General features: G+C 42.7%; 1 protein-coding gene across 4 annotated transcripts in view; it reads left to right on the plus strand.

Annotated features, from left to right (window-relative positions):
• The window catches only part of LOC148034077 (pachytene checkpoint-like protein), an 88,924-nt gene that overhangs the window by 13,892 nt on the left and 55,997 nt on the right, over positions 1–19,035 (plus strand). For all 4 annotated transcript variants that reach the window (XR_015691424.1, XR_015691423.1, XM_087682073.1 and 1 more), the window contains exons 3-6: positions 8,329–8,438; positions 8,529–8,614; positions 16,288–16,391; positions 16,483–16,587. Coding sequence is in view for 2 of the 4 variants with exons in the window: in XM_087682073.1 (XP_087538199.1) it covers positions 8,329–8,438; positions 8,529–8,614; positions 16,288–16,391; positions 16,483–16,587 (405 nt within the window). In the remaining 2 variants the exon portion in view is untranslated. The remainder of the gene's footprint in view (positions 1–8,328; positions 8,439–8,528; positions 8,615–16,287; positions 16,392–16,482; positions 16,588–19,035) is intronic.

Genomic DNA, 19,035 nt, shown 5'->3' on the forward strand with positions numbered 1-19,035 from the left:
TTTCTGTGCATCACAAAACTTGTGAAATTGGAAAGGTAGAAGTAACGGTTGAATCAAGTACATGAAATTCTTGAATTGCTACGATGACGTTTAAGTATATCTAGGACATTGCAAGGCCCCTATAATCCTTCAGAGGGGAGTGTTCACTTTTGCCTTAGGACTGATAACTTCACGTCCTCCACCAAAAAGAAAGAAAGAAAGAAAGAAAGCAAGAATACACACACACACACACACACACACACACACATACAAGTCTCTATTTGTGTTTTACATAAGTGTGTCGAAATGAATTTCCAAAAGCAAAGGCCTGCATTGCAGCATTGTATTGTCTAGGAAAGATACGCCTTCAAATTGCGTGGCATCATGATCAGTTTTAGTTACGCTGCTAGGGATTCATCTTAAATATAACTATAAACCACACTTAACGAAATACAAAAATTTGTTCAAGAGCCGTTCAATAAAAATAAGCCCTATACACCCAAGGATAGGGCTCAACTCAACTTATTTAGGGTTTTGAAGAAACTAAGCTAATCTATGGTTACTTCATAGGGGGACGGAATGAAGAAATTCTCTACCCTTCGAAGGATATTGGAATTTACCGCTAAGGCAAGAAGGACAAATGCTAAGGTCAAGAGAGGGACCCCATCTTAGCAGATGTCTCGAGCACTCACCTGCACCTTTGTTTGTGCTTGTAAATTTAGGAACGCTGCTTCTAAATTAAAAAAAAAAAAGAGAGATTGTGTAACCCCAAACTCATAAATGAGTTAGTGAATCAGATTGAACTTTTGGAGAGCGCGCCAAACCACCCCCAGCTGGCCGCCAACCGTAGCCAAGGGGGTTTTAAATAGCCGTGACGGGAACATGGACCGAAACCGCCACGAGAGGTCTCTCCACGGATTGGTTTGAACGTAGGAGGATGCTTGGATGCCAAGGGGGCTCTGGCTGTAAATTCCCTGCCTTTGGGCCCTACTCAAACGATTAGCGTGACTCGAAATAGATTTTCGAGAGCCCTTCTTACTAGTGCAAGGCGGAAACTTGGTGGAAATAAAGTGCATCCTTACGGATTGCGAATATTGCCCTTTTTTGAACAAGACTTGTAACTCTAATAATTTGCTAATATTAAGTACTTCCAGGGAAACTGTTCGAATTTGTTTTCGTGTCAATGCCATAAGATTACGTGAACGAACCCTGTTCTCTAAAAAGGTTAATTAAGGAAGCTGTTTTTACATGTCGCACTTAAAAGTGATAGGGCTACTTAGACAACTAAAGTACGCTAAGTGAGGGAAGCAGGAGGGCGGGACCCTTGATGGGTTTGTCCTACAGCAGGGTGGTCCCAGAGAACTGGGAGGCTTCTCACAAGGTTTTACTGACGACCGATGCTTAGAAATCGTTAGGCTAGAATCCCGACTCATGCCGTTTTAGGGGACCGGAATGGGACTATGCCCTATGGACAGAGAGGTGGAGCGTCGCATCCCTCTTGTTTCCCATTCTCTTTGAACCAAGTGCGGCATGGGTCTGCTTCGGCTTGGTTACCTCTGCGCAAAGTAGGATGTCCAAAATCGACGCTAGAAAGCTGTCAGGAGACCTTGACCATTAGGGACTCAAGTTCAGGTCGATCCTAGTGGGTTTGGCCGTAAACATTCCGTTGCGAGGCGGAGTCGAGAAACCCTAGGCGACAAACCCCGTGACCTTCCAAGAGAGTGCCGGGCGGCGTCGCTTAGACTCGTCTCTCGACGGACTGCTAAAAATGTGCTTGGACAGTCGATAGGCAGCACGTTACATACTCACACTTCTGAGGTGTTGCATGTGCTAGGTTGGGGATATCATTTGCTTTCGGTCCATAAGATTTTTTCTCTTGGCCTCTTAGTGGAGTTTGACAGTGATGCTGTTTGAGTTCTTGATCATGGATTGACGAAGGTTCTCTCTTTAGGGAATGAATAGAATGGCATTTACAAATTGAAGTCTTTTACAGCTCTTACCTCTCTTCTTCTTACCTCTCACACATAGTCCGAGCTATGGCATGCCCGGTTTGGCCACCTGAACTATGAGTACCTTCGGAAGGTGTCGCGAGGATCGTTTGTCCAAGGTTTGCCAGACATAGTGGTGAGCCACCAGCCATGTGTCTCCTACATTCGTGGGAAACTGCATCGGGATGCAATTCCCAACAAAGCTTCGCGGCAGTCTACTTTACCTATGGAGCTTGTATCTACGGATCTTTGTGGCCCGATGAGAACCAAGTCCCTGAAGGGAAGCTTGTGTTTCATGTTGATCGTAGATGACTATAGCAGGAAGACATGGGTCTATTTCTTGACATTGAAGTCAGAGGCTTTCTCCCACTTCAAGGATTGGCTTCTCTTTGAGGAGAACCGATCTGGCCGGAGATTGAAGACCTTGCACTTAGACAAGGGTGGTGAATTTGTGTCTAATGAGTTTGCTCGTTTTTGTGCAGATAGGGGCATTCACCAGGAGTTTGCTAACACCAATACTCCTCAAGAGAATTGCATTTTGGAGCGGAAGAACCGAAGTGTGATCGAGATGGTGCGCACCATGATAGAACACCGATAGACACCTCATTTTTTGTGGGCCGAGGCAGTGGCTACCGCAGTTCACTTCCTCAATCGATCTCCCACTTCGGCCGTTGACAGGATGATACCCTTTGAGGCTTACTTTGGGACTAAGCATGATGTCTCTTATTTCAGGATCTTTGGATGTGACGCCTATGTGCACATCCTGAAGCTGCAGTGTGACAAGTTTGAGGTGGCTTTCCGACGACAGGTTTTTGTTGGCTACAACTCCTAGTCCCAAGGTTATCGTTTGTTTGATCCCGTCAAGTGGGATGTTTGCACGAGCCGAGATGTGCGGTTCGTGGAAGTTCTGGCCACGGAGGATGTGAGGAGCACCCCGTCCTTGGAGATCCAGGGGAGAGTTGGGCTCCCGAGATAGTTCCTTTGGAGCCAGAGCCTCTTGATGGAGATTCTTCTTCTGATTTCGAGTCTTCCCTTCCATCAGCCACCCCAGTGGAGCTTCTACCGGTGGATGTATACGAGTCTTCAGCAGATGGAGAGCGATGGGGAGAGATCCGGCCTTCTTGTTGGGCCTGTTACACACTCCGAGATTCAGGGATAGAGGGGGTCCCTGAGGAGTGGGAATTGCAGGATGGACCGCGGAGGTCACAGAGGAATCAAGCACATTCTACGGAGCTTGTTTGCTCTAACTATTGTTTGATGACCCGTGTTATGCAGGATCAAGAGCCCACTTCAGTGAAGGAGGCTTTGCAGTCTGACCATTTGCGGAAAGCTATGGAAGCTGAGTTAGGCTATTGAGAGGAATGGCACTTGGTCTCTTGTGTCTCGTTCCTCTCACAAGAAGGTGATTGGTGTCAAGTGGGTCTTCAAGACCAAGTACCTTAGTGATGGTTCTTTGGACAAGCATAAAGCTCGCCTTGTCGCTAAAGGTTTTGCTCAGCGCCCAGGCATTGACTTCCATGATACTTTTGCTCCCACTGCTCGTATGGCGACTATTTGAGTTGTTCTTGCCTTGGTTGGCCATAGGAGATGGCCTGTCTATCAGTTGGATGTGAAGTCGGCCTTTCTCAATGGTGACTTGCAGGAGGAGATCTATGTAGAGCAGCCTCCTGGCTTTGGATCCTCGGATGGGAAAGTTTACAGGTTGAAGAAGGCCTTGTATGGCCTCAAGCAGGCTCCACATGCATGGAACGAGAAAATTAACTCGTTTCTTGAGTCAAAGTTGGGGTATTGGCGCTCCAAGGTCGATCCGCAGCTTTATGTGCATACTTCCGAGGCTGGTCGTGTGTTGTTTGTGTTGTATGTTGATTATTTGATTCTTACAGGTGACCATGCACAGAAGGTCCAAGAGACCAAGATAGCTTTACATCAAACGTTCGAGATGACGGATTTGGGGCTCCTTCATTTCTTCTTGGGTCACGAGATTGGGACCATTGATATGGAGTACTGCAAGACGGAGGATAATCTTGCAGATTTGTTCACGAAGGTGCTTCCCTAGGCTCTTCTTCGGAGACATGCTAGATCCCTCGGTCTTTTGACCTGTCCAGGATCTGAGAGGGGGTGTTAGAGATGTCATTTCCTGGACAGCAGTGTTGTAGAGCAGTACGGTCAGTGCCATGTCAGCAGTCGGTGGACCAGTTGCCACGTGGCAGGTGCACAGCAGCAGTCGGCTGCATTAAATGCAGCTAACTTGATTCTGGCTATTTTTCGTGGTATTTTTCTGCTATTTATAGCAGTCCTCGAGCACACTTTGTTTACTTGCATTTGGCAGAGACAACTTGCTAGTGATAGACATCACGCAAGCTGAAGGAGATCGAGGTCCTCAAGGCAGAGACATACGCAGATATTCTCTCTGCACCTGTGTATATTTCTGCATTCCTATACAACATTCTACATTGTAGATTTTCTGCATTTCACTGTCTTCTCTCTCTCTCTCTCTCTTCTCTTTGTGTTCACTCTCTCTCAGTCTTGGTCCCATGCTTCCGCACCACTGCACTCTGACACTTTCATGCTTGAAATTGTCTAGAGATGTCTGTAAAGTCTATTAGCTGGGAAAACAGTACTGCACTCCATTCCCTTTGAAGTCTACACATAGAGCTAATTTGCCCCTTAGATTGATCCATGTTGTTTTTTGTGGGCCAACATCCACGGTTGCCTTAAACGGCATGTTGCACTTCTTTTTGATATTGGATGATTTCTCTAGGTATATATGGGTGTATTTATTAAAAGCATAAATCTTATGTGTTCATCTCTCCCATGAGTTAATTGAGTTTCTACAGGAGCATGGCCTTTCTTGCTAGCTCATCTCTACCAACTTTCCTTCTCAGAATGGAGTAGAGCGTAAGAATTGGATAGTCATGAACATGACTTGCTCTATGTTGTTCGTAGTAGAGCTCCTTGAGTGCCTTTGAGTTGAGGCTATTAACACTTCGGTGTACATCCTCAACTAGTACTCTACTGCTACGGTCTCGTAGATGGCAAAAGCCTATCGTTTGTTCGATCCTCGTGCAAACAAGGTGATCGTACAAAGAGATGTTTTTGATGAGAGAAACATTGGGCAGTCCTTTGCACCGAACTTCGAGTTGGTTCCTCTGAATACACCATCGGAGATAGTGTCTTCTGAGCTGGGTCTACTACTCATTGATGACTTTCTCGTAGATTCTTTAGCACCCAAGTCCCCTCTGCGATACCCCTTACCTTGTTGGTACTAGCAAACCATGTGGGATTTAGGGATTCTTCCATCAGATTCAACTTTGGAGGGCCCTATAAGATCTGTCCGGCTTGCCTCTCAAGCTTCATTTGCACCGCTATTTACATTAGACTATATAGTGCATTTCAAGCCAAAAAGTTGGTAGAAGGCTCTTCAACACTCCCAATGGTGAGAAGCCATGGAAAAGAAGCTAGAGAGTATTGACTAAAATGAGACTTGGACCTTGTTGGATTGTTTGAGTCCAATTGCCATTTTGTTTGATACTCTCTGGTTCTTGTTCCATGGCTGCAAGGCTGTCAGGATCTTTGAGAGCCTCCTTCTACATCTTAGGCTCATCGTGTGTGAGATAAATTGGCATCTGCCATAAGACTGATTCTTTCAACTGTATTTGAGCAAGCCTTGTGGAGTGTCTAGGACCATCCTGCCTAAAAATAGGTTGCTTGCACTTGGAGGATGATGTGGCAGCAAGGCGGTGCTTGGGCGGTAGTAGGGCGGCATGTTGATCAGCATATGTAGTTGTTTATAGGTCATGATAGTTGTTGGTGCGGTTCTAATCAGGTGAACAGCAAGGGTGATGGGCAGCAGCTGTAGAATGAGGTTTTGGGGTGTGCAAAGTGGTTGGATAGATCCCTGTTCATAGACACATGAGCCAACCAACAATCTAGGGTGGTGTTTGAACATTTTGGGTGCATTAAATGTGTGTGCTTGGACACTTTAAAGACACTTAATATTTGAGTTTTGGGGATGACTAATGAGCTTGAAAAAAGGGGATCTAATTGAATTAACCCTTTGTTGATTCACATGTCCCTTTGCCACCACAAATATGAAGGTCCTATTCCATTGAATCACACACCTCAAAGCTCTACCAATTTGGGCTATGTGAGGCAAGAGGTACTCATCGAGGTTAGGAAAGTGGACTGGTTGTTGTGCCATCTCTGAGTGTGGAATAATCTTTGCCCTCAATCCATCTATCAAGGAAGGCAATTGCAGTCCAAACATCTGATAGTCTTGTGGCAAGTGTTACTGCAAATTGGTCCGACATGCTAAAGCTAACATTGAAGGATCCGTTTCCTAGTAGGGTTACTTTCGTAATCCTCAATGGAGTGCTTGTACTCGGATCTGTCATATAATATTGGCTGAGGGAGTTATGGGGGTTGCATTGGAGTCCCTTGTGGAAGAGCATGGATTGACTACTACCTCACCAACAAAGTTTTCTCTTTCTAGCTGCTATACAAATTCTTGTGTTGCTGAGTTTCCCGTGCTTTGCGGTCACTTGCCGTTTCTTGCGGGGAAGGGAGAATCAAATGTGATAGTGCTGACATTGCCCAAAAAAGCATTACCGGTGTTGGAGAAGGTGGTTCATGGCAGGTATGCAAGTAGGGCAGAGTGATTGGGGTGGGCAGGAGTGATGCTGGTGGGAGGAGCTGAAGCGAGAAGGGGGCTGGTGGGAAGAATAGGAGGGAGGAGAGGCTAGGAGGTGAAGTAGGAAGAGCAGGCTGCTAAGAGGCTGCTGGTGATGCTGGTGGGAGGAGCTGAAGCCAGAAGGGGGCTGGTGGGAAGAGTAGGAGGGAGGAGAGGCTAGGAGGTGAAGTAGGAAGAGCAGGCTGCTAAGAGGCTGTTGGTTGGATGCAAGCAAAGCCAGGGGAGGGCAGCAGTAGAGCAAGCAGGTGGAGTTGGAGGAGAGATGGTGAAATAGATAGATCGGCTGGCAGAAGCAGCTGATAGTGCAGTATGGGAAAGGGGAAAGGGTGGTGGTTGGAGTGGTGGCAGAGCTTAGTAACCAAAAAACATGTTTTGTCTTGGGGAAGTGCGAAATGTTTTGGTTTTTTTTCTGTGAAATGGGGTTGTGAAAAGAAAAGTTTTTCACAAAACAAATTTTCAAAAAGGGTTTATTTTAATTTAAAAACATGTGGGTTGTTTTTCTTTTACGACTCACGTTTTTTTCCACACCTTTCTTGCACACATAATCATCTTCTCCATGTTTTCCTATTTAGTTTCATTTTGTGAAATGTGGCCGTGAAATGAGAAAGTTATTTAGAGGGTTTATTCTAATTAAAAAACATGGGTTGTTTGTCTTCTACAACCCATCTTTTTCTTCTTGCATGTCCATCTCTTCCTCCTTGTGCATCTCCTCCTCCTCCTCCTCCACACTCTCCTTGTCCTCTTGCACCTCTTCCACATGCTCCTCCACATCCTCTACCTTGGGCCTCCACCTTCTCAAGCAAAAAATGCCTCCTCACAAGGATCTCACTCATGAACATTAGTTTTACTATTAATTTATGTTATGTATTATGATTTGTGATTTGTGAATACCTATTTATAAATGAGTAGTTGAAATGAATGTTTTTGTTTAGGCTGTAGACTTTTGACTCTACGATCTTAGTGGAATGAACATTTTCATTATATGCATCTATTTTCTTCCTCTAATATTACTATATTTGGATCTATTTTTCTTCCTCTAATATTACTATTTTTCTTCCTCTAATTACCAATATATAGTAATTTTAGTTATTATAAAAAATATTTTTTGAAACCTTGAAACCTCAAAGAAGCTAATGAAACAAAACGTGAAATGAAACCTCGAAGCCTTGAAACTACACGGAACAAGACGAAATGTTTTTGGTGACTATGTGGCAAAGAAAGCTGGCAAGTGGTGGCAGTGGGGGATGAAGGTTGATGGGTGGTGGCAGGGAGGGCTGAAGGCTGATAGGCGGAAGCTGGAGGAGGGGCTGCACAGCTGGAGGGGCAGAGCAGAGAGGGTGGCAGCCAGCAAGGCATCAGTGGCAGCAACCTGGGCCGTCAACAGCAGCAGTGGCAGGGTTAGTCAGCACAAGAAGCGCCAACTCTTGGAGTATCAAGTTGCAATGCAGGATGGAAATATCGAGAGGGGTAACAGATGAGTCTGTGTATAAGAAAGGAAGAGAAGTGCCGGAAGGGTAAATATATCAGGAATTATTGGCATGAGAATCCAAAATGTTAGAGCAGTTGAAAAGAGAATTTCATTTATCAGGCAGTAGTAGCATTGGACTGGTAGAAGTGTCAAGTATAACCCTGTGCTTGCTCCTAATTCCTAGACTTTTTCTGTCTATGTAGGATGCTGGAAGAGAGGAGCTTGAAGTACATGGATTGTCCAATTCTATTGACGGAATCAGATGATCCTTTCCTACTTGAAAATATTCAAAGCATTTGCATCTGTGATACAGGTGCTCGGAATCGAAGCTTTTTGACCATTTTAATTTATATCAATTCTGTTTGGTGGTTCTGCAATCATGATACAATTGGTTTGCAAGCAGAGAACCTGGGTACTGTCGATGGCCAAAGTACCAGCAAGAATGTTCTCCTATTTTGGCAAGTTAACCTGAATGTATACGTATACCAGGTTTGTTAGCAATTCAGATAAAGTAAGTCTCTTGAAAGATTTGTCTGAGACAAAGCCTTCATAAGTTTCTGATCATCTCTCATACATCAGTTGAGATGCTAGTATAGAATTTTTTTTATAAAAGTTGCTCACCATATGGAACGAAAATAGCAATAACTTTGCACACTAAGAATTTCTGTGCTGGAAATGGCAATTTACTTCCTGTGGTAAAGCTCCTTGCATTTTGTGAAAAATACTACTTTATAATGTCCTGTAGATCATGACGATTCCATCTGTTTTGGACAAATAAGCTACTGGTGGATGTGATTGTTAAGTACAAACCTTTATTACTACTGTTGGATGTGATTGTTAAGTACAAACCTTTATTAAGCATTGGGGAGCTAGGTGGGTGTTGATTTTTAACAAAAGATAGCTCTGGTACTGTTTGAAGGTATGAATGTTATGAACCAAACAGATTTTCAGATAGCTCAGTGAGCTCCACAGGGTCTCACTAATGGCTATATGTATTACCAAAGAGCAATCATGTCTAGTTGCCTTAATTTGGCCTCAATAGTGGCATACATACTAGCAAAAGAGGTAGAGCCTGAGCCTGGACAACTGGATGATGACACGTTCACAATGTCTAGTTGCCCCTTCTTCACGTGAGAAATGCTTTTACAAGGTAGTAATTGGCTATGTTGTATTGCTTCTTTTATTGAGTAATACAATAGTATACCTTGCTCTCACATATCGTATTACCTTTTTATGCCGTGTTGAGTGATTGACTGTAGGTGCATTATACATCCCCCATTTCTCCCCCCCCAAAGGTTGCACTCCCTTTGAGTTAGTCACTGGGAAAAAAGTCATTACACCATCACCCTTAGTCTCAAGAGTTGCCAAAGCCAAAGATTAGGATGCAGAAGGCTTCTTAAGAAAATGGAGAGAGAGAAATATAGTAGCCAAGTCGAGTTTGGAAAAGAGCAAAATCACCATGATTGAGCAAGCCAACAAAAAGCGCAAAACAGTTCTACTAAGGGAGACACGGTCTTTGTTAGCTCCAAGCATATGTCCTTGCCAAAGAATATGGACCATATCGCATTATCTAAGTTTAGGTCACCTACAAGTTGGACTCTCCAGAGAGCATCTGTGTACACAATGTCTTTCATGTATGCCTTTTGTGCAGATTCTACCCAAATACCCAATAGCGGCGGCATGTTCCATTGTTTCATTCCAATGGCCCTTTTGAAGTAGAGGCAATCCTTCAGTGTTGAGAGCACAAGGGTTACCTTGAGTATCTTGCCAAGTGGAAAGGGCGCCCTCTCAAAGAAGCCACTTGGATTTTAGAAGTAGAGGCTTGCAAACGCGGCAAAGAGGCCTTCACTACCTAGCTCAAGGAGAACCTCAACAATACTTTCGATGTACCACATTGACTAGCTCGATAGGAAAGACTATGTTAAGACCCTGCTAATGAGTCCAGTCCTAGACCTTAGTTCTAGACCGGTAGATACTAATCAACTCAATAGAATGAGTTGTGCAAAGACCCTGTAATAAGTTAATAAATATCATCCTTAGATTGCTGAGTATAGCAATCCATTGGGCGGGGGTGAGTGTAAGGGATTTATAGGTATACCATGGCATTGCGCACAAAAATATGTATATAGTGAGTAGTAGTGACTCTGAGCCTTGCTTGGTTTTCACTCTACGTGTGATTCTCTATACCCAGTTGTGAATCCTCACATGTGCGGTATCACAAGGGTATATACATGGGACGTACCTACGTTGTATTGTTTCTTTTATTGAATAATACAAGAGTATACCTTGCTCTCACATATTGTATTACCTTTTTATGCCGTGTTGAGTGATTGATTGTAGGTGCATTATACATCCCTCCCCTCCCCCCCCCCCCCCCCCCCAAAAAAAAAAAACACACACACCCCCAATCCACCATCAACCCCTCCTCTTCCTTAATTATCCATTAGTATCCCTTCTTCATTTGTGACTTCTCCCCTTCCTCTATATCATCTCCCTTTTCTTCTCCCCTTCAATCCTTGAGGGCTTCTTCTTTTTCTATCTTGTCATCGAGTGTTTCTACCCCTTCCCCATCTCCTTAGGTTTCTTGTGGGGGGATTGAACCGTCAGAGGGGGAGCCTTCTTCCTCGGATACAGGGGATTCGCCTTTCCTTAGTGAGGGGTGTCCCTTTCAAAGACAGGTGCATTATAGGTATCTTAGGCTTCTCGGTCTCCTTCGCAGTAGGATGAACCTATGACCATCCCTAGGTGATATTAGAAGCTCATTGCAAGAGTCAAGTATTACTTAGTTCCCTGAGATACCTCTTGGCCCACATAGATCAACTAGGATTTGGGCCTAGCGGGATAGTTCACTTTGTGCAAACTATGCCCTTATGCCACAGATTCTTTAGGACCATGAATCTACTACAGTTGATGAGGCTCTTGCACAAGAGGTTTGGCATAGTGCTATGTAGGCTAAGCTCGACTCTATCGAGTGGCACCAGACTTGGGAGTTGGTTCCCCGTTCGAAGAAGCAGAAGGTGATTGGTGTAAAGTGGGTCTATAAGACCAAGTATCTTGTAGATGGATCCTTGGACAAGCATAAGGCTCGGCTTGTTGCGAAGGGATTTTCTCAATGGGCAAGATTGGATTACTTTGAGACCTTTGTACCTACAGCTCAAATATCCACTATTCAAGCTCTCTCGGCTCTTGCCACTCATCACCGTTGGTTAGTTTATCAGATGGACGTTGTTATGCGAGCGGTGATCGAGAGCAAGCCTCACTCACAACTTGATAACGAGACGTTAAGGAGTGCCGATTGGAAGAATTGACTTTGTCCGATGCACAACACAACACAAAAAATTTAAATTTTTCGACAACCACCACACGAACCACATACGAAACCAAACACCACACAATGCCTCTTGTAACTCAAACAACTAAAATCCAAATTCGGGTAAAGCATCACTCAAACACAAATTTCGAAAATACCAACTCTTCGCACAAAAATCAAAACAAACTTTGAAGACAAATCCAACATTATGGAAACTTCATACCTTGATAACCTTGGGCCGTCACGCGGCACTTCGACATCCAAATTCTCCGACTTCACAAGTTAGCACATCAAAAGCATACTCTCGCATGCGACCCTCCTTTCTCCTCTCTCACAAGATACAATTGGAAAATGAGGGGGAAGGCTCCTAAGACTCCTCTCACATCTGCTTATATAGTTTCTTATTCACTCTCACATACATTAGGCTTTTTGCTTTTAGCTTTTGGCTTTTGCTTTTCTACTACTTTTCACTTTTTTTTTTTTTTTTGCCCTATATATGTTTGCAACTTGTTTGGATCATAACTTCGTCATATTAACTTCGAATATAGTCGTCCGGGTACTCAAAACGATTGGAATGCATCTGGTTGACAACCCTACACGGGAAGAATTGTAAAAATTCATAAAAAATAGACAAACTATCGATTTTTGTAAATTGCATCATTTTTCTCAATCTTCTATCTTGGACGACTTATTCCCTTCCTTGGCCTTTTGTTCTTGTAATTGCATACACTTTCAGCACACATGTCCTCTTTTTCTTCAAAAAATACTCGTTGACAATGTAAAACTTACAACATTTTCCTTTGATCCTTGAGTCTTCAAAATAAACATTCTTTGGATATGAAACTATTTTTTATGTAGTGTACCCTAGCAACAAAATATGCTTTAAAATAGAACTCCATGCTCATCCACTCTTGATTTGAGGAAACATACAATTGATCGAATCCATGATATGCTACCATTCAAACAATGCTCACACGAAAAATATGGATGCACTGGAGGAATTATGCCTAGCCTATCTACATGTGCTCGTGTGTCATGCAAAGTGCAAACGAAGTTTAAGAATTAATCCTTAGCCTCACCTCTCAACTCTCAACAAGAAAATATGTCATGCTCTGCTCCACCCATGCAAAATCTCACAATCACTCAAGAAATGATGGTCCTCAAGATATTGACTAGATAAGAACAACCCATCTCACAATTGGCGGTGTTCTTTATGACCCTCTAACTCACCCAACCACCTTACACACTCAACTAGAGATTCCTAACTTTGTGATGAATATCCCAAATATCGTGCGTGCAAGAAATGTGCGTGCTCAATAACAAGTGCTCTCTCAAGTGCGTGCAACTAGGATTTACTGCATATAGCTGTAGCGGGCCTCATGCCGTGCAAGTGCTCAACGATGGTGTAAAATGTGCATAAATCCAACCCATGGCATGGAAGTATTTGATAAAAATAGGAGACGATCCCCGAGTGCAGTGCATCAACAAGTGCAACGTGAAGTACTCGTTAACGTGTCCAAAAAAATACCAAGCTTGACCAAGGCTATCAAGTTTCACACTCAACAAATCAAACAAAATGATAGAAACAAATCCTAAGCTAGACAAACACAAGAAATCCAATTACGAAACGACCAAACAAACAAACACGCAAACAACTAAACTAACAAAAGACAAACCTAACTACAGTTTGACTAGGGGTTTTCATTTTCAAAAAAAGGCTTGACAATATGAAGTCGGCCTTTTTGAATGGTATCTTAGAGAAGGAGATTTATGTCTCATAGTTTCTTGGTTTTCTTGTGCAGGGGAAGGAGAACCATGTTTATAGGTTGCAGAAGATCCTCTATGGCCTAAAGCAAGCTCCTCGAGCTTGGTACCAAAGGATTGATCGCTTTCTCTTACAGAGTGGCTTCCACAAATTGGATCATGACTCCAATCTTTATTATAAGGTTCCAGGTGATAGGTGCGTCTTGGTCATTTCGTATATTGATGGCCTTATTATCATAGGGAGCGACTTATAGGAGGTTGATTAAACTTGGGAGATATTGTAATAGGAGTTCAACATGATGGATCTTGGGATCCTCCACTTCTTCCTTGGTTTGGAGGTTCATCAGATGGCATAGGGCATCTTCATTTCCCAGCACAGGTACATCTCCAAGTTACTTTTGGAGTTTGGCATGGCTGTGTGTCGATCTATTTCTTGCCCCATGGACCTAGAGTCCAAGTTATTGGTCGCTGGTGATCCCCTTCCAGATGCTACTTGGTACATGTGCCTTGTTGACTCATTGATCTAGCTTATTCACACTCGGCCGGATGTTTTTTTTGTGGTGGCGATGTCTTCTTCTTTCATGAAGACTCTTACTCAGCTGCTTCGAGCGTTCTATGCTATTTATAGGGGACTTGATCCTGCAAGATCATGTATGGAGAGGGGGCCACTCTTTTTGGATGAAGTTACTCCGATTGAGTAAGTGATGTGTATTTGAGACGGTCCACTATAGGTTTTACTTTTTCCCTTGGCTCAGGAGCTATCTCGTGGAGCAGTAAGAAGAAGCCTATTGTGGCATTTTCTTCTACAGAGGTAGAGTACTGTGCCCTTTGTTCGATTGCTATGGAGACAGTGTGGCTTTGTTGTATGTTGGCGGAGATTGGCTTTCCAGAGAGATAGGACTCACTCAGCTATGCATGGACAACTAGAGTGCTCTAGCTTTGGCAAAGAACCTAGTGTTTCATGCTCGCATGAAGCACATTGAGGTTTAGTACCATTATGTTTGAGAGTGGATTGTGGATTTTGATTTGTTAGTGGGCTATTGTTGCACGGAGGAGAATGCAGTGGATCTCTTCATGAAGCCTTTGCCCAATGCTTCCATGCTTCATCACATGAGTTTGTTGGGTCTTTAGACACTCCTAGATGTGAGAAGGGGTCTTAGCTTACCTATTTTAAGGTTTGTTAGTTTGTCATCTCTTGGTTTTGAGCTCTTGTTAGAGTCTAACAGAAACATTGGAGCTCTATCAGTTTAGTGTGCATTTCCATGCATTTCTTCTATTTGTGCACAGTTACTTTGCATTTCTTGTGCTTTTTCTGTATTTCCCAGCCTGTCTCCATCTGATAGACATTGTCTAGCCACCTTGGCATTTTCGCCACATCAGCAGCCTATTGTTGCAGCATTTATTGCAGTTGGCCAGACCCAATTGGGCAGGTCGACCAGATTTGGCTGTCTTCAGCTATTTATAGCTAACTGGAGGACTGGGTCAGATTCATTGTCTTTTGCAGGTTCTGGTGCACACTCTGTCTCCAGCATACTCCTTTGTCCTCAGTGTTGCCATCATCATTCTCAGCCTGATCCAATGCCCTCACTGACACCTCGGGTTGCATGTAGGGACTGGTCAGCCTACTCTTTTGTATTCAGCATTCATCTTCAGTCAGCGCAGATTTCTTTCTCTCTCTATGTCCATGGTTCTCTTCTGTTTGCGCACTCTCCCAAAATCATCTAGCAACATGCCTTCCAAAATATACTTTCAGAGCAAAGGACAAACCAATCAAAGCATGCAAAATATGACTCACTTTCACACCCATTGAAAAGACATTACAATGATACTAAGTAAACTCAATTGAAACTGAAATCAACAAATCATGGCTTTGGCATACAAAACCATATGTGATTATGCCTCATGGAAAGCGTACTCAGGACATTGAAACAAGTTGGTTAGGATTAGGAGGTGCCAAGAGTGCTTTCTATATCACAATAATCAATTCAAGTACGTACATGCAAAAAGGTCTATTGCGCACTCCTTGAACATTTTTTTGCAATGAAGATGTTTTGGCTTAGATGACGCCTTGGGGGAGAGTATTCGTGCCATGGAGAATCATCAATTGTTGTGCTCAAACATAAACTTAATTATGTTTGTTTTGTTGCTTTTTTTGGTGCATTTTTGGGAAATTTTCCCTTGGAACAGGCCTTTATGTTGCACCATGCTTTGAGCTAAAAAGCTGCCCAAAAATGTCATTTCTCCTCATCCAGAGTTCGATTTTGGCAATCCAGAAGTTGTAACAGGATGGTTGTCAATGTCAGCAGCAGCAACCCCCCCGCCATCACCATCATGCCGCCCGTCCCATCCAAAAACGTTGTTTCTCCTCATCCGGAGTTCGATTTTGGCAATTCAGAAGTTGTAATGGGATAGTTGTTGCACAACCCGCACTCTCCGGAGTAGTGTGAGGAATTTTGGGGTGCCAAAAGTCCAAAATATCTTCATTGATGATGATGAGTATGACTCTTATGTTGTAAATGATGAGTATGACTCCTCATTGACGATGCAGTATGGATTTGATGAATTGAGCCCTTGTTATTGCTTTGTGTCTCCATTCAACACTGAAAACTAAATAAAAATCTGGTTTCATGCACTTGAATTGTGTATGTGGTTTAGTCACTACAATCTTTCAAAGATTGTAGAGTTGCATGCCATCTTTTGCAGTATTTACTTGGTTTTTTCTTTTCTTGAGAACTCTCCCTCATAGTAGTAGTGCACTCACAAGTTGTTTCTTTACTAGTTATAGAAATGCCAACATGATAATTTTCATAGTCTTCCTTGTGAATCATGGTTCTTTTTGAATATTAAAAAAGAAGCCTTCCATATATCTGATGAAGAGGGCAAGCTGAATCCGAACAATTAGTGTTCATATTCGAGTGCTAATTATATTTTGAATTGCTTACACTTTTGAGTAACCTTCTGTTAAGGTTTTTTGTGAATCACAGCTTAGTGCTGTTTAGTGATCATTTCAGCACTATCTTCTTTCCGTGACTAATTGATCTGGCCAAAAGCAAATTGGAATTCTCTCTTGGCTCTTTTTTGTTTTTAGCTGAATGATGAAGGAGCTGGTGAACAAGTAGATGAGGGTGAGGAAATTGCCAGCTTTCAAGACTGGAATCTACCTGCAAAAGAATTTCATGGCCTCTGGGATAGGTTGGCAATGCTGTGATTGGACTGTAGTCTCAATTTATAGCTCAAATTGAAGCCCTTTGAAGAGAGATTTGTGGTTGGATTTTCTGTGCAGCTTAATATTTGACACAGGCTTGAAACAACGGTTACTGCACTATGCGGAGGCTGCTTTGCTATTTTCTGATAGAGGTGTCAATCCCCATTTGATATCTTGGAACGGGTAAGGGTCATCCATCTTTTGTTTTTTGTGTGATGATAATTCTCATTGCGTCATTGCTAAGGGACAGCTTCAGATCAGATTTAGCTGTTCTTCTGTTGTGCTCATGCTCATACTGGCATCATCCTTCTGCCCTACTAGCCATTGTCATCCTCCTTTTCTTATAGGCTTGCTCTCTTCTCTGTGTTGCTGGTGCAAAAGCTGCAGTATTATGCCCTTGCCCCTTCTCCATCGTCCCCTCTTTTTTCTCCATGAATACTTTTTTGCATTATTCATATCACCCAAACGTTTTAAAAGATATTATGAAAATTAAACTGTTGATAAGGAAACTTTGAAAAAAAACATGTTAAGATTCAAGAAATAGTCTATACAACAGTTCAATTTGCCTGCATTGATAGCTCAATTTGGTAGTCTTTCGTACTCAGGTATAGTTAGAGGTCTGAACCTTGTTGGGTGGTCTAATTGCATGGGATAATGTACTTGGCCATCCACTCTACAGAAATCATTAGGTCTTATGGAAGACAATGGTATTTTCATATGTTTGTTGAAATGCTGATCTAGTGCGAGTCAGTAGCCTTTTTTATGGCAAGTCATGTTGACAGCAAGCATATTCCTTGCCTATGCAAAATGCTGCTTTTGGTACCCCAGTGAAACAAAAATAAAAAAAAACCTTAATACACAAACTGGGAGTTGTGCAGACCAAGTCCTTTCAAACTAATTTGGTGGAAACCTCTCTGTCTATTTTGACAAGAACTTGTGTACACCAATCGCCTTGTCACTATTTGCAAGGTCATATGCACTCTTCCAAATTGAGTCCAAGTACAATATCTCTTGCAAATCAGCTCAGTTGGGGGGATTTTTTTGCATCAAGCAGATACACCAGTAGGTTGAAATTACCACTACAGTATATGCAAGGTTTGAAGCTTGGAGAACCTCAGATGAAAAAAATGGATTTTGAACAATATTGGCTTGATAGGAGAGGCATGGTGCCTGTGCTGCAAACTAGAATTTAGATGTGTGCACACCGTATCATGTCGTATGAGTATTAGCACTGTTATTGAAAAGCAAAAGCATTAGCCTCATAGTGGCCAAAGAATATCTCACTTTAAGACGTGATTGAAGAGATCCTCCAAAGGCAATATAACAGAAACCTCCTTCCCTTTGGTTGAAGATTCTTTTCTGAGATGAAGATGGGGATCTTTTGTTAGAAATAAGGACACAATCTTTGTGCAAACTGGCTAAACTTCATCTCCTCCTCCTCCTCTCTTTTCTTCTCTTATCTTCTTCTTTCAAGACAAAATGCTCTTGTAGCGAATACCTTGGTGATCGCAACCACATAACCATTGGACACCTTAGAATCTTGAGTTTCTTGCTCCAAACAGCATTGTAACAAGCTCCTCCCAAGTCAGACCATCACAAAGAGAGAATTTAGAAACAAACATAAATCAAATAGGTCATGGAGGAGGAGGGAAGGTTAGGGGAGGAGGATGGGAGGGGGAAGTAAACTAGATAGAAACCATTATGGGTGGAAAGGGAGAGGTAAAGAAAATATCAATATTTGCAAGAGGCCAATGTGGTTATGCGACCAAAGCAAGTAGTATGCACTATGAATGAATAATGCTTTATCATGCACCTTCTAAAAGATGAACCAAAATGTAAAATTGAAATCTAACCATCTCAATGGGATCCTCTTTCCATTATGTACCCTAAAAGTGGAGCAAGTGTGTCATGAGCACATGAAAATGGCTTAGATACTAAGCTTTCTTGTTCCTAGCCTTTTCGTATCTTCAACCTATGAGTGTATCATAAGCACGTGAAAATTGCTTAGGTACTAAGCCATCTTGTTCCTAGCCTTTTTTTATCTTCAATATATGAGGTTCATCCAGGACCATTTGATGTGTAAAGAGGGTGCTATCTCAGCTGGTGCAGTGTTAGGAGGATGTATGTGGCTGTCTTGGTATATCATGTAGATCTTTGGCATAGGCATTGCATGACTCTGGTTCTATGATCGGGGAAGATGGACATGCCTCTTGGAACATAAACCATACCCTTTTGCTATGTTATCCCAATAATAACTGTTGGATCTATCACTTGAGCTTGGGAATACAGCCACACTTATTTTGCACTAGGTGTGAGAAGAGGTCACTTGTTTGTGCATAACAGTATTGATTGTAAGTTCCAAATGTTGGGGTGCTCATGTGTTGTGGTACTTATCATCATGCAACCTATTCTAAGGGGCTATATTGTACCACGTGAGGATGTCTTGGTGGCCTTTGCTATTTGGGAAAGCATATACTGCTGAGCTAGTGATATATATGCCAAACCCCTCATGAGCTCCTTCAATAGAATGTGTGGGTTGAGAGTAAACAAACTATCTTAAACTGCATTGCCATAGATCTTGGAGGTCTCTTGAGTGAAGTGTCATGTTGGTAACTAGAATAGGTAGGTGTT

This window comes from Lygodium microphyllum, chromosome 7 (assembly GCF_053477565.2).
Source record: "Lygodium microphyllum isolate KBCC chromosome 7, Lygodium_microphyllum_v1.1.10, whole genome shotgun sequence".
Lineage (NCBI taxonomy): Eukaryota > Viridiplantae > Streptophyta > Polypodiopsida > Schizaeales > Lygodiaceae > Lygodium > Lygodium microphyllum.